This window comes from Rhinolophus ferrumequinum, chromosome 6, assembly GCF_004115265.2.
Source record: "Rhinolophus ferrumequinum isolate MPI-CBG mRhiFer1 chromosome 6, mRhiFer1_v1.p, whole genome shotgun sequence".
NCBI classification, from domain to species: Eukaryota; Metazoa; Chordata; class Mammalia; order Chiroptera; family Rhinolophidae; genus Rhinolophus; species Rhinolophus ferrumequinum.
The window spans coordinates 25233266-25247340 of NC_046289.1; the positions used below are offsets into that span (position 1 = coordinate 25233266).

The 14075-nt window shown below is 38.9% G+C and overlaps 1 protein-coding gene across 2 annotated transcripts in view; it reads left to right on the forward strand.

Annotated features, from left to right (window-relative positions):
* DPF3 (double PHD fingers 3) overlaps window positions 1–14075 on the forward strand; it is a 247804-nt gene that overhangs the window by 102070 nt on the left and 131659 nt on the right. For both annotated transcript variants that reach the window (XR_004423250.1, XM_033108877.1), the window contains exon 2: window positions 6330–6490. Coding sequence is in view for 1 of the 2 variants with exons in the window: in XM_033108877.1 (XP_032964768.1) it covers window positions 6330–6490 (161 nt within the window). In the remaining variant the exon portion in view is untranslated. The remainder of the gene's footprint in view (window positions 1–6329; window positions 6491–14075) is intronic.

The following is a 14075-nucleotide window of genomic DNA, read 5'->3' on the forward strand; positions in this document are numbered from 1 at the left end:
GCCTACATGGCAAGCTCTGTGCAAGGCTTGGGGACAGAGTGACAAACAAGCCAGATGTGGTCTGTTCACTGGGGCAGGCTTTGGACTTCTGAGATCATCCTGCCTGAGTTTCGACCTCTGCCGCCCTGTTGCCTTGTATCTTGGGGCAGAGGTTTAGGCGATCACCTGACAGCCTTAAAAACACTACCGTAGTGAATGTGGTGTGTATGTGTGTCACACGGAGGGCATCAGCCTGCTCAGGCAGAGGGTCATGTCACAAAATGGCAGAAGATATTGCTCTTTGCGAGAAGGAAAAAGGAAGCACCACCGATCATAGGTATTTCCCTGTGTGCCAGAGGCTCCATTTCATTTGATTCTCTCATGGACCTGAAGCGGGCATTATGCTACCCATATTGTGGGAAGTAGTCTTTAGGCTCAGGGAGGGTAAGTAATTTGCCCCAGTGTTGTGTAGCCAGTAAGCGGTGGAGCTGGACTCAGCCCTGCCTGATTTCAAGTCTCTGTTCTTTCCGCTGTACGGCTGTCCAAGAGCCCTGACATCTTGGCAGGGTGATTTGGAAACCATTGGGAGCCATCTTGGCTTTTATACTGATGAATAAACGACTAAAGGCTGGGTTTGAGGGAGATTTCTTTTTGTCAGGATGTGGGTGGGAGAAATGCTATAGTGGTTGCAGTGAGGAGAATGCTGCAGTAACCCAGGAGCCGGGTGATAACTAAATGAGAGTGACTGCAGACATTCTTTCAATTTTTTGCTAAAGTTACAAGTAGATAGCCATGCCATCTAAATCATCAATCTGTATGCGCAAAAAACTCAGAAGACTGTGCCCATGGACGCAGCATATACTTTACTGCTCTAATTTAAACACCTACCATAGCTGAGTGGTATAGGAGTTTTTGTTGAAAGCAGTTCAACAAAGACTTACTGGACACCTACTGTGTGCTGGCTCTGTAGACGCTGGGGGTAAATCAGTATACAGGCCAGCTCTGCAGTGCTTCTGGGTGACACCGCTCCAGGGGGCGCCATTCATATTGAAGTTTATATGAATGGCGCCCCCTGGAGTTGCTTAGTGAAAAGCCTGAATGTCTGTGTGCGGTGGCCCTGTAGATGTGGTCCCTACCTTCATGGAGTTCATAGTCTAGTAGGGAAGACAAATATTAAACATTGAATTAAGTTCAAAATGACATTATTAGTAGCAGTATTATTGTTGTCTTTGTTGGAAAAAGACAGAATGAGGGAGAAAGGGGATTGGACTCTCTTACCTATCCTCTATAGCTCTTTCCTATTTTAAATATTAGAAACAGTCTTTCTTAGTCAGCTTGGGCTGCGATAACAAAATAACCATAGACTGCGTGGCTTAAACAACAGATGTTTATTTCTCACAATTCTGGGAGATTTCACATAAATGGGAGATGGCTTTCTGTGCCAGTTAAGAGTTAAACATGTTTAAATACAAACCACGAGGAAGTTAGCATATTGGTGTAAATGAATTTTAATGTATGTTTGTGGGCAGTTGTGGAAGTATGGGTAGCTGAGTGAGACAGCAGGACATCTAGGTACCCACAGAAAAAGAAAGGCTGCTGGGGGAAGGAGGAGCCAGAAATCCTGCTGCAGGCCAGGGCTTCCCTTTATCTCTGCTTATCTCTGTTTTTGTGCACAAATAGCAGTGATGGGCTAAGGTCCCATTTTTACAGCCAAAGGAGACTTGTGGCCACGCAGTGGGAATGGAGAGAAAGGGATAACTCCCTGGGAAATGAAATAATTCAGTGCCAGATGGGATGAAGGAAAGGGAAGAGCCAAGGACAGCTTGCTAGGGAGATAGGATAGTAGTGTTCTCTCAGCACCCCCCACCAAACCTAGAAGAATGGAGACTCTGGAGGAGGGAGCAGGCTCTGGCAGGAGATAAGGAATCTGCTATTGGACAGGTGTTTGAGGTAAGGCAGGACACCTGCACTTAGGTCAGAACACAGGACCAGAGAGACAGTGAAGAGTGAGGGGCCCAGGTGTCTGGGTTGGAGGGCTTGACCTGGGGTCACCCCGGAATGGAATCTAGGAGAACAACAGGCGAGGTCTCCAGAGAGAGGGAGGAGGTGGAAGTGAGAAAAAGAAGAGGAGCAGGAGTCGTGAAGGAGGTATTACAGGCTCTGAAAATCACATTTAAAGCCTAGCGGGCAGTCATTTTGGAGAAGTCTCTTTTTTTTCCACTCTGAATCCTCTTTGGCCCTTGGAATCCATCTCTCCACAGATATGCTCCAGGAGGGTCACTGGAGCACTCTCAGAGCTAGGATTGAAATCTCACTCCAGATGGGATCCCTAAGGGATCTCACCCCTCACAAATCCCAGAACTGGGCAGCTAGCAGTGCTCCAAGCAGCAGGCCCTGGGAAAGGGTGGTGGTGGTTCCTTCTTTGGCAGAGAATCCAGCCGTTTTTTCCCTTTGCTGCTTCTGATTGCAGCCTTCAGTAGCCTGAAGTCAGTTGCTGATGAGAATATCATTCTACTCTGCCTTGTGCCAACCAGCACATCTATCATCCTGTGGAAAAGCCAGCCCTGTTGGTTTGGTGCAGACAGGTGATGGCATAGGCTGGGCTGTGCCTGACCTACCGTGGGGCATGCTGGTCACCACTCCACAAAATGAGTCCTTTCTGCCTTTCCTTGCTCCTTCTGCCCCTTGGAACTTGAACGCAAATGTTACCCCTGGGATCTTATCATTGTGTTTTTTTTTTAATTTTTAAAAAAGAAATACCATATTTACCGTGTTTCCCCGAAAATAAGACCTAGCCAGGTAATCAGCTCTAATGCGTCTTTTGGAGCAAAAATTAATATAAGATCCAGTATTATATTATACCCGGTTTATATTATATTACATTACATTACATTACATTATATTATATAAGACCCGGTCTTATGTAAAATAAGACCGGGTCTTACATTAATTTTTGCTCCAGTAGACGCATTAGAGCTGATTGTCCGGCTAGGTCTTATTTTCGGGGAAACACGGTAAAAGGACATTGTCCTTCTGTTTGAATTGCTTTCCACAGGTAAGGGAGACCTGGCCATTGTTTTCTTCTAGAGAGCAAAGCAAGAAGCCCTGTGAAGATTTTGGCTAATTAACTTTTGGAGAAGAGCTTCTTGAATTTATCAAGGAGGTTCAAATCTCTTTTCTCCTCCCATATCTTTAAAAAGCCTTTAAATTTTGTTTCCACATCTCTGCCAACGCCTGGTCTGTTTAAAAGTGACTTCTCTGGAGACTATGGCAGACAGGGTGTTGGATGTCACATTTTTTTGCAGCTTCAATCTTTAATACAGTTGTTCCAGGTCCCAGAAAGTCTTTTCTGTTTACATAAGGGAGGTATTATTCACGAAAGTTACATTTAAAAATGCACCCCTCTAACATGCCTATTACTAATAACATTGCATGTTAGGAAAGTGGAAAGTATTTAAGATGAAATTAATTTTCACCCATCGCACCACTTTGTTTGACTTTCTTGTTCCATTCCGCGTGGGGCACGGACTTGGCCAACCTCACTTTTCATTTTCAGCAAGTTCATTTTCTTGTTCCTCTCCTTTGGATCAAAACTGTTGGATATGAGTTACGAGCATATTAGGAAAAGTCTAATTTGAGAGCCTCATGTAGATTTCTTTTGTACTGGCTTCCAGAAGTTTGTTTTGAAAATGGAAACCCTGTTCTCTCCAGTCGATGAATTTTAGTGTACCATTTTCTTTTCTTTTTTTAATGGGTTGTCTTTCAGCAAAATTTCTGGGGTTGGAAAAGTTAATCTTTTTTGGCACTTCGTCAAAAGATCGTGGGAAAACAGATAACTGTTTCTCACACCGGACACCTCTCTGTCATGTGTTCTTGTCAGTTCTCATCAGTGTGGCGTGGCTGGTCGCTGTTCTGTGGAGGGGAGGTGGAGACTCCAGGACACTGGACGGGCTGTGACATCTAGCTTGGGCTGAGCTGCCTGTGCAAGTTCTGTTACACTGAGCTCCATTGCTTTAGCAGAAGGAGACATTTAAGCTGGTGGGACACAGATGCAAGCACTTTGTTGGAAATGGTTCTTTATTTTTGATCAATCTCATGATGCTTGTTACCAACTTTGATCACATCAGTGTATGCGCTGCTCTGTTTTACAGCATTTTAATCGGTTTCACCCCCCGCCCCAATTCAGTTCCAGCTGTGTGACTATTATAATTTGATTACAGTTTGGTTTGCGACTGTTAGGACACTTTCTGAACAAATTATGCCTTCCTTGTGAGAGTGAAGTTGTTTAAGAGTGCAAAGGGAGCAAAAGGCTTTTTTTGTTTTTTAAAGGGGGCATGTCAATAAGTAATTTCTAAAAGATGCCTCAGAAACTCCAATGATCATATCCTCCCAGAATAAGAAATTTGCTTTAAACTCTTTGGTAGATTCTGACTCTATACTTTTTTTTAAAAAAGTATAGAAAGATCCATTTCAATTTTTGATTTTTTTAAATTCTAAATTCAAAATATTTATTCAAAATATTTTGGTTAAGAAATGTATTACTTTTAATTTAGTGACTTTCTTTCCCCGATTTTGGCTTTTCAAATCTACATGGAACCAAGACGAAGGGACATTCATAATATCACTTCAAAATGAGCTACTTGATTCTCTTTGGCCCTGTAATCCCCTGGCTCTTCCCTTCCTGCTTTTCCCTTCTCTTTCCACTAAGAAACTCAAGTTTACCTGGCAGAGGTTATGTTATTACATTTGTATTAACATGAGCCTTTTATTAACTTCTAATGTGTGCCTATCTTTCATTTGTTAGATATTTGATCTCATTGATTATTTTTGTGCTTTACATTTGATCAGTTTTATCAGTGTTATATTTTTGGGGTTTGAAAAGGATATTATCTTAAAATTAGCATCACCACATGTCCAAGGATACCAAAGATTCAGGAACATAAAATTTACTGTGCTGAATTAGATCATCACTTCAGCAAACCACAATGGTCTTTATATTTGTGTTTTAAACCCTAGGAATTGAATTATTTTGCGTTCAAGATTCAACTATTATTAGTATTTAAAATTTTTCTTTTGTTTTCCATCATGAAGTTATTTTTTTTCTAAGTGTGTGGCTTGATAAAAGTGAACTGGCATCTTAATATGATTAACCATAGAGCTGGGAGAACTATGGGTAGGGCTGGCCCCTTGTTACCTCTCTAGTCCTGACTTCGTATTAAACTGTTGTATTAAACTTCCCTGGGAGGGATGCTAATAAATAGAGAAGCCATCTTGGAATCCGGGCTTTTTTCATGTGGGCAGCTGGTTGGAACACTGGCCGGCAAGTGCACCTTCACACACTCCTAGGGTGACCTCTGTTTTTTTTTTTTTCCTTTTCCTGAATAAACCGTTCTTTTGGTGGATTTTCTGGAGAGTTATTTTTGGCCAGTGGACAGACAGGCTCTAACAAATGAATGCATGTCTCTCTGTGCATCTATGCTGGTGATTTGGGTACATTCTAGAGTACCTTTGCTGGCAATTACTGAGAACAAAGTGTGGCTAATAAATGCTAATGAGGGGGCTCTGGGAGCCTGATGTCCTAGTAGATACCATGAAGGTTGTTTCAGAGCTACCTCTGTTCTGGAGTGGGTCCTCTGGCTTCCTAGAACGAGGGCTTGGCACTTTTACGGGTGGTTTTGTTGACTTTCGACGGGCAGGTATGTCTCTAGCAAAGTCGATTTATTCGGGAACAAAAGCACTGCAATTCAGAATATACAGTCCAATAGTGAACAGAAACAGAGCAGAGGAACTTTTTTTATGGACTTGGGCAGGGCTGTTGTAAATGAAGAGTCCATTGGTAGAAACTGAGAGTTCGAAGTGGAGTGACTTTTCATTGTCTGAGTTATGACAATCTCCCACTGGCTGAGCTGTTACTGGGCGAGGAGGTATCGTCTTCCTCCTGCTCAGGTGTAGCACCAGGTGTAGCACCAGGTGTAACACTTCCTATCGGAGATGCAAGCTACCACTCTTCCGGTTGGGGTCAGTAATGTGCACTGAGCTCTCACTTCCAGCCTCCTGACTCCATTTTAAATGAGGTTTCTGTTTATTAATTTTCAGTTTATTCTAGGGGCCTTTGGCTCTTTGTTAAAGAGGTTTCTAAGTTGCCTGGTGTATTTGGCATTGGAAATAGAACCTGGTTGAGACCTGACACCCAGCTGAGTTTTGCGCCTTGGCTCCAGGCCTTTGGTATTCATTGCCTTAGTCTTCATAACTGTAGAATCTTCCCAGGGAGGACGGTGGGTGGCATCAGTTTCCCTCTGGGTGTATTTTGGTTTTCCCCAGCCTCATTCCTCCTCTCTGTCTCCCCGCAGGCTTGGGGACCAGTTCTACAAGGAAGCCATTGAGCACTGCCGCAGTTATAACTCGCGGCTGTGTGCAGAGCGCAGCGTGCGGCTCCCCTTCCTGGACTCACAGACAGGGGTGGCCCAGAACAACTGCTACATCTGGATGGAGAAGAGGCACCGAGGCCCAGGTGAGCCATGATACCCCTGGATGTGCGCATGCTTGGGCTCCCGGTATGGATGGATGGGGACCAGAGCTTGTCTGGGAGTCCCTGCAGTGCAAGTGGGGTGGGGCAAGCTGTACAGCAGGCTGTGATTCTTTCAAGAAACTCAACTACTTTTATAGTTCTTGGCAGGTGTGCCAAGGATGGTGTGGGTTATTGAAGCTTCATTGGTAGGAGAGAAACAGGGTGTTTAGCCCAGAAAAGGGAAGACTGAGGGCAGGTGTCTTCATCTTTTACCCCCTTTTGTGTTAGTATGGGAATCTGCAGTCGGATCTGGGTTTGAGGCTTAGCTTTGTCATCAGCCCTCCCTCCCTGAGGTTCCTTATCTGTAAAATGGGGTTAACGATAGTACTTACCTAAGGATTTTGTCAGTATTAAATGCATATATTCATTAAAAAAAAGCTCATAACGTGAGTTCAACATATAGTATGTGTTCTAAAAATGCTGGCTACTATTGTTGATCTTACTATTATTGTGACACTAGTCTTCTGAGCTCCAGAGAACAGAAGAATAAAGACGAGTTGGTGGAGATTAGGGAGGCAACTATAGGAATGCACTTTTTTGGTGCTGTATGGGTATATTTTAAAAACTTTTTATTATGAGAAATTTCAAACCCACTCAAAAGTGGAGACAATGGTAAAATGAATCTCCATGTGTTTGTCACCTAGCCTCAACAATGATCAACTCAGTGGCCGATCTGGTTTCATTACACTCACCTCCCACTTTCTTTCTCGACCCCAGGTTATTTTGAAACAAATCCAAGATGCATATTATTTTATCTGTAAATATTTCAGTGTGTATTTCTAAATGGTAAGGACTTAAAAAAAAGAAACTAACAAACCAACAATAGCTATCAAAGCTCAAAGTTAACAGTGAGACTTTAATATCATCAAATATTTGGTCAACATTTCTTTCCCCCTGTAGTTTATGTCAGGATCCAAATAGGATCTCATTAAAATTTTGGTTATTGTGAAGTACAGTTCACATGTGAAAGGCGGGATAAATAATTTCCCCCCTTTATTTACCTGTTTTCAAAATAATGTGTTTGGTTCCCTGGTATTCTCCAGGGGTGATCAATAAAGTTTATTTATTTATTTGAGTACCATTGTGTATTCACAGATTTAAACATATTGGATGCATTTTAATCTGTTGCTGCTATTATTCTCCAGTAATTTTTGATAGCTTTCTTGCTATCCTGATATTAGGACAAATTTCAGGCTCATGTTAGGCACTTACTGCCCCAGACCTGCAATCAACTATTCCTCTAAGAAACCCTGTTTCCTTTTTGTAGGAAATATTATTTAGACATGACATGCTAGTGGTGCCCTTTGATCCTGGGTTGGTCATTGCTTCTAGGAATTTTTAGTGAGCAGAACTAAGAAATATAATTTTTTTTAAAAAGATTTTATGGGGGAAGGGGAACAGGACTTTATTGGGGAACAGTGTGTACTTCCAGGACTTTTTTCTAAGTCAAGTTGTTGTCCTTTCAATCTTAGTTGTGGAGGGTGCCGTTCAGCTTCAAGTTGTTGTCCTTTCAGTCTTAGTTGTGGAGGCCGCAGCTCAGCTCCAGGTCCAGTTGCCGTTGCTAGTTGCAGGGGGCACAGTCCACCATCCCTTGCAGGAGTCGAATCTGCAACCTTGTGTTTGATAGGACGCGCTCCAACCAACTGAGCCGTCCTGGAGCTCAGTGGCAGCTCAGCTCAAGGTGCCGTGTTCAATCTTAGTTGCAGGGGGCGCTGCCCACCATCCCTTGTGAGAGTCGAGGAATCAAACTGGCAACCTTGTGGTTGAGAGTCCACTGGCCCATGTGGGAATCGAACTGGCAGCCTTCGGAGTTAGGAGCACGGAGCTCCAACCGCCTGAGCTACCGGGCCAACCCTATATATATTTTTTTTTTAAAAGAGAAACTACATTATGAAATTATACTGATATTCCTCAATCAATTCAGTTTTACACAGTTTTTACTTAACTGTTTTAATTCTGTATCTCCTTTCTCTTACACTAAAAAAATCCTGGCTCTTAATGATGCCAACATAATTACATGCTTTTTCCCAAAATATATATATATACAACAGTATCAGAATAAAATGAGACTACCAACAATAAGATTACTGAAAATGGTTTAAGATTTATTTTTTCATTTTGTTCTTAGGGTAGTTCCTATTAAGAATGCAGAGTCAAATTACTATGTTCTAAGGTCACTTGAAATAGTTTCTCTGTGTGGTTGTGCTACTATTAATAACTCAGTTAACACACTTGGGTTTGTTTCATTTTGCTTTCACTTATTAGGTATTGCTTTATTTGGGATTTTATATAATATCTTTGTATTTTTAATTAACTTTTTATTTTGAAATAATTATAGATTCACAGGAAGTTGCAAACATAGTAGAGAGATCCCCTATGCCATTCATCCAATTTCTCCCGATGGAGACACCTTACGTAACTATAGTACAATATCAAAACCAGAAAATTGGCATTGGTAAAATGTGTATGCATACTTCTATGCTACTGTGTTTCCTTGAAAATAAGACCTAGACGGATAATCAGCTCTAGTTCGTCTTTTGGAGCAAAAATTAATATAAAACCTGGTCTTATTTTCTGTAATATAAGATCGGATCTTTAATATAATATATGATACAATATGATATAATATGATATAACGTATGACATAATAATATCATACTGGATCTTATATTAATTTTTGCTCCAAAAGACTCATTAGAGTTGATTGCCCAGCTACGTCATATTTTTAGGGAAACATGGTACTTTTATCACGTGTATAGATTTATGGAACCATCACCATAATCAGATACAAAACTATTCCCTCACCGAAAAGACCTCCCTCATACTAACTCTTTGTAATCACACCTATGGCTCCCTCTCATCATTTAAATCTCTTCACCCTCTCACATTTATAATATAGTGTCTTAACATTTCCTCTACATATGTTGAAAACCGCATCAGACAGTGTTATAATTTTTGCTTCAACCATCAAACATAATTTTAAAAATTTGAGAAGTGCCTCTTGTATTTACTCATATTTTTACTCTCGTTCTTTCTTTATTCCTGATGTCCCAGGTTTCCTTTTTTAAAAAATAATTCCTTCTGAGTAAATACTTTATTTAAAATGCCATTCTTTTAAAGTAAGTCTGCTAGTACCAACTTCTCTTAGTTTTCCTTCAACTGTGAATGCTTGTTTTCTTTATTCCTGAAGGATATTTTTACTGGATTCACAATTCTGGGTTGACAGTCCTTTTATGTTAGCACTTGAAAAATGTTTTGGCCCTTCCTTTAGGCCTCTGTGGTTTGTAATGAGAAATACACTGTCATTCAAATTGTTTCCACTTATAAGTGAGGTGTCATTGCTCTCTTGGTGCTTTCAAGAGTTTTCCTTTGTCTTTAAAATTTGATTTTGATGTGCCTTGGTGTGGATTTCTTTGGGTTTATCCTTTTTAGAATTCATTAAGCTTCTTGAAATCTGTAGGTTTGTGTCTTTTGCCAAATGTGGGAAAATTGCAGCTGTTATTCTTAGAGTATAGTTTCAGTCCCACTCCCTCTGGGACTCCACTGACACAAATGTTAGATCTTTTGGTATAGTCCCATGAGTTTCCCAGGCTCTTCTCCCCTCCTCCCCAAGACTATTTTCTCTCTGTTGCTCAGGTTGGGTGATTTCTATTGTTCTCTCTTCTAGTTCACTACGTCTTTCTTTTATCCTCTGCATTCTGCTGTGGAGCCCATTCATTGAGATTTTTTTTTAAATTGTGTGCTTCAGTTCTAAAATTTTCGTTTGGTTCTTCTTTATATCTTCTATTTCTTTGCTGAGACTTTATAGTTTTTTATTTGTTTCAAGTGTTTATAATTGTTGAAACATTTTTGTGATCACAGTTTTAAAATCCTTGTCAGATAATTCTAACATTAGTGTTATTTCAGAGTTAATATCTATTATCTTTTCTCTTTCAAGTTGCGATTTTCCTGGTTCTTTGTATGAATGATTTTGATTGATTCCTATACATTTTGGCCATAATATTAATATTATGATACTTCAGATTTTATTTAAATCTTATGACATTGTGCTGGTAGAGGTGGGGGGGGTTGCCCCTCATTACTGTCAGATGGGTGTGGAAGTCCAGGTTCTCCACTCACCCCGCCAGGGGAAGAACACCTCATTATTTCTAGGTGGGGATAGGAGGTCAGGCTCCCCACTAGGCCTCCACTGATAACTACCCGAGCTGGCAGGAGGAAGGGTGCTTTATGACTATTCTCCATGTGGCCTCCTCTAACACCATGGGGTATCAGCTCCTCACTCACTCCTTTTCTGACACCAATCCAGCAAGGATATTAGGATGCCCTGCTGCTAGACTGTCCCTTTCTTGGCCCTTTGGCTAAAGAGAGCAGGATTTTATTGGGGCTTTTTAAAGTCTACAGTTGTTGGTGTTTTGTGGTTATCAACTTATCCAGAATCTACTCTGAAATATATAAAGGAAAAAGAATATCCAGGGAACTCACCACCATGTTGTTCCTTGGGTCCAAAAGTCCCTAGTTGGTATGCTTTGTTTTCTTTACCTTCCAATAACTTATTTTTATTGTATAAACAATGTCTAGGAGTTTTAGTTGTACTTTGTGGGAGGCATATGGAAGAGTATATCTACTCCTTCTTTCCAGAAACAGAAGTCCCTGGGTTGCTTTTTCATAAAAAAAAACAAAACAAAACAAAACAAAACCAGCTTTATTGAAATATAATTGACATACAATAAACACATATTTAACATGTACAATTTGATAAGTTTTGACATGTATATACCTGTGAAACCATCACCAAATTAAATTAATATATCCATGATGCTCAAGTGTCCTTGTATCCCTTGTAATCCCTCCCTCCTGTCCTTTCCCCTGCCTCTACCTTTCATTACTCCGTCCCCCAAGGCAACCACTGATTTTCTTTCTATACTGGAATCATACAATATGTACTTCATTTTTTTGGTGGAGTGGGGGTCTGACTTCTTTCACTTAGCATAATTATTTTGAGATGACCCATGTGCTAACATGTATCAATAATTCATTCCTTTTTATGCTGAGCAATATTCCATTGTATGGCTATAAAACACTTTGTTTATCCATTCACTTGTTGATGGACATTTGGATTTGTTTCCAGTTTTGGGCTGCTATGAACATTTGTATACAAGTCTTTGTGTGGACATACACTTTCATTTCTCCAGGGTAAAGTACCTGGGAGTGTAAAGGCTAGATCATAAAGAAGGTGTATGTTTAACATTTTAAGAAACTGCCAAGCTGTTTTACAAAGTGCTTGTACTATTTACATTCACTCCAACAATGTACGTGAGTTCCAGTTTCTCCATATTCTCATCAACACTTGGTATGTTCAGCTTTTTAAAGTTTTAGCCATTCTAACAGTTGTATAGTGATCTCTCATCGTGGTTACTTTGCATTTTGAGCATCTTTACATGTGCTTATTTGCCATACATATATGGTCTTTGGTAAATGTTAAAATCCCGTTCATTTTAAAATTAAGTTGCTTGTTTTGTTATTATTAAAGTTTTATATATATTATATATATTTTTTATTATATATATTAAAAAAATATATATTTATATATTCTAGATACAAAACCTTTATCTGATACATGCTTTGCAAATATTTTCTCTTAGTTTGTGGCTTGTATTTTCATTGTCTTAATAGTATCTTCAAAGAGCAGATATTTAAAATTTTAAGTGTTGTAGTTTATCAATTTTATATTTTATGAATTGTGATTTTGTTGTACCTAAGAAATTATTCCCTAACCCAGATCAAGTTTTTTTCCTTCTAGAAGTTTTATAATTGAGGTCTATGTTCCATTCTGAATTAATTTCTTAACATGGTGCAAAGGTATGGATTATAATTTAATTTGTTTTTTTGCAGATAAGATATCTAATTGTTCCAGAATACTTTGTTGAAAAGACAAGCCTTTCATCACTGAATCGCTATTTTGCCTTTGTCAAAAATTAGATGTCCACATGTATGTGGGTCTATTTCTGGACTCTCAATTCTGTTTCAATGATTTATTTGTCTATATTAATATCTCGTTGTATCGATTATTGTAGTTTTATAATACATCTTGAAATCAGATAGTGTTAACCCTCCAATTTTTTTTTTCTTTTTCCAAGATATTTTGGCTATTTTAGGTCCTTTGTACTTTCACGTGAATTTTACATTCAGTCTGTCAATTTGTACAAAAAATCTGCTGGGATTTTGATTGGGATTGTGTGGAATCTATAGATCAATTTGGGGCAAATTGACAGTTCTTATTATTGAGTCTTCCAACCGACAAATATAACACATTTCCCCATTTATTAATGTCTTCTTTAATTTTTCCCATCAATACTTTTTATTTTTCAATGTACAGGTCATTCACATTTTTGTCAGATTTATCTCTAAGTCCTAAAGTTTTTGATACTATTATATATGGATTTTTAAAAATTTTAATTTCTGATTTTTCTTGGCTAGTATACAGAAATACAATTAATTTTGTATATTTATCATGTGTCCTGCAACCTTGTTATACCCATTTGTCAGTTCTAGTAGCTTTCTGTAGATTCTACGACATTTTCTGCATAGTTGATTGATTATGTTGTTAGTGAATTAAGAAAACTTTTCAATATAGAAGAGTTTTATTTTACTTGTCTTTTGCACTGGTTAGAATGTTCAGTGCAGTATTAAGTAAAAGTTGTGATAGTGAATATCCTTATATTGTTTCTGATCTTTAGCTGAAAGCATTCATTATTTCATTATTAAGTATGACATTAGCTGTAGGTTTTTTGTAGTCGGTCTTTATCAGATTGAGGATGCTCCTATTTCTAGTTTGAGAGTTTTAAATCAGGAATGGATGATGGATTTTGTCAAGTGGTTTTTCTGAGTCTATTGAAATGATAAATGATTTTTCTTTTGTGGTTTGTTAATATGATGAGTCACACTGGCTGATTTTTGAATGTTAAACTAACATTGCATTCGTAGGACAAATGCTACTTTGTCATGATGTGTTATCCTTTTTATATTTTGTCATATTCACTTTGCAAAAGTTTTATTAGTTTCATAGATGTTTATGAGAGATATTGATGTATGGTTTTCTTGTGTCTTTATGGTTTGGGTGAAAGGGTGATGTTGGCCTCATATAATGAGTTGGGAGGTATTCCCTCCTTTCATTTTTTTTTGGGGGGGGAAAAATTTATGTAAAATTGATATTTCTTCCTTAGATGTTTTGAGCATTTATTTGTGAATCCATCTGGACCTGGCAGTTTCTCTGTGGGACTTTTTTTAACTACAACTTTAATTTTTAAAATAAATATAGGGCTATTCAGGTCGTCCATTTCATCTTGAGCCTTGGTAATTTGTGACTTACAAGGAATTTTTCCCTTTCATTTGTCAAAATTATTTGCATAAACTTGTTCATACTATCATTATCCTTTTAATGTCTATAGAATCTATGGTGAGATATCCTCTTTTATTCCTTATATTGGTAATTTGAATTTTATTTTCTACCTGACCAATGTGACTAGAG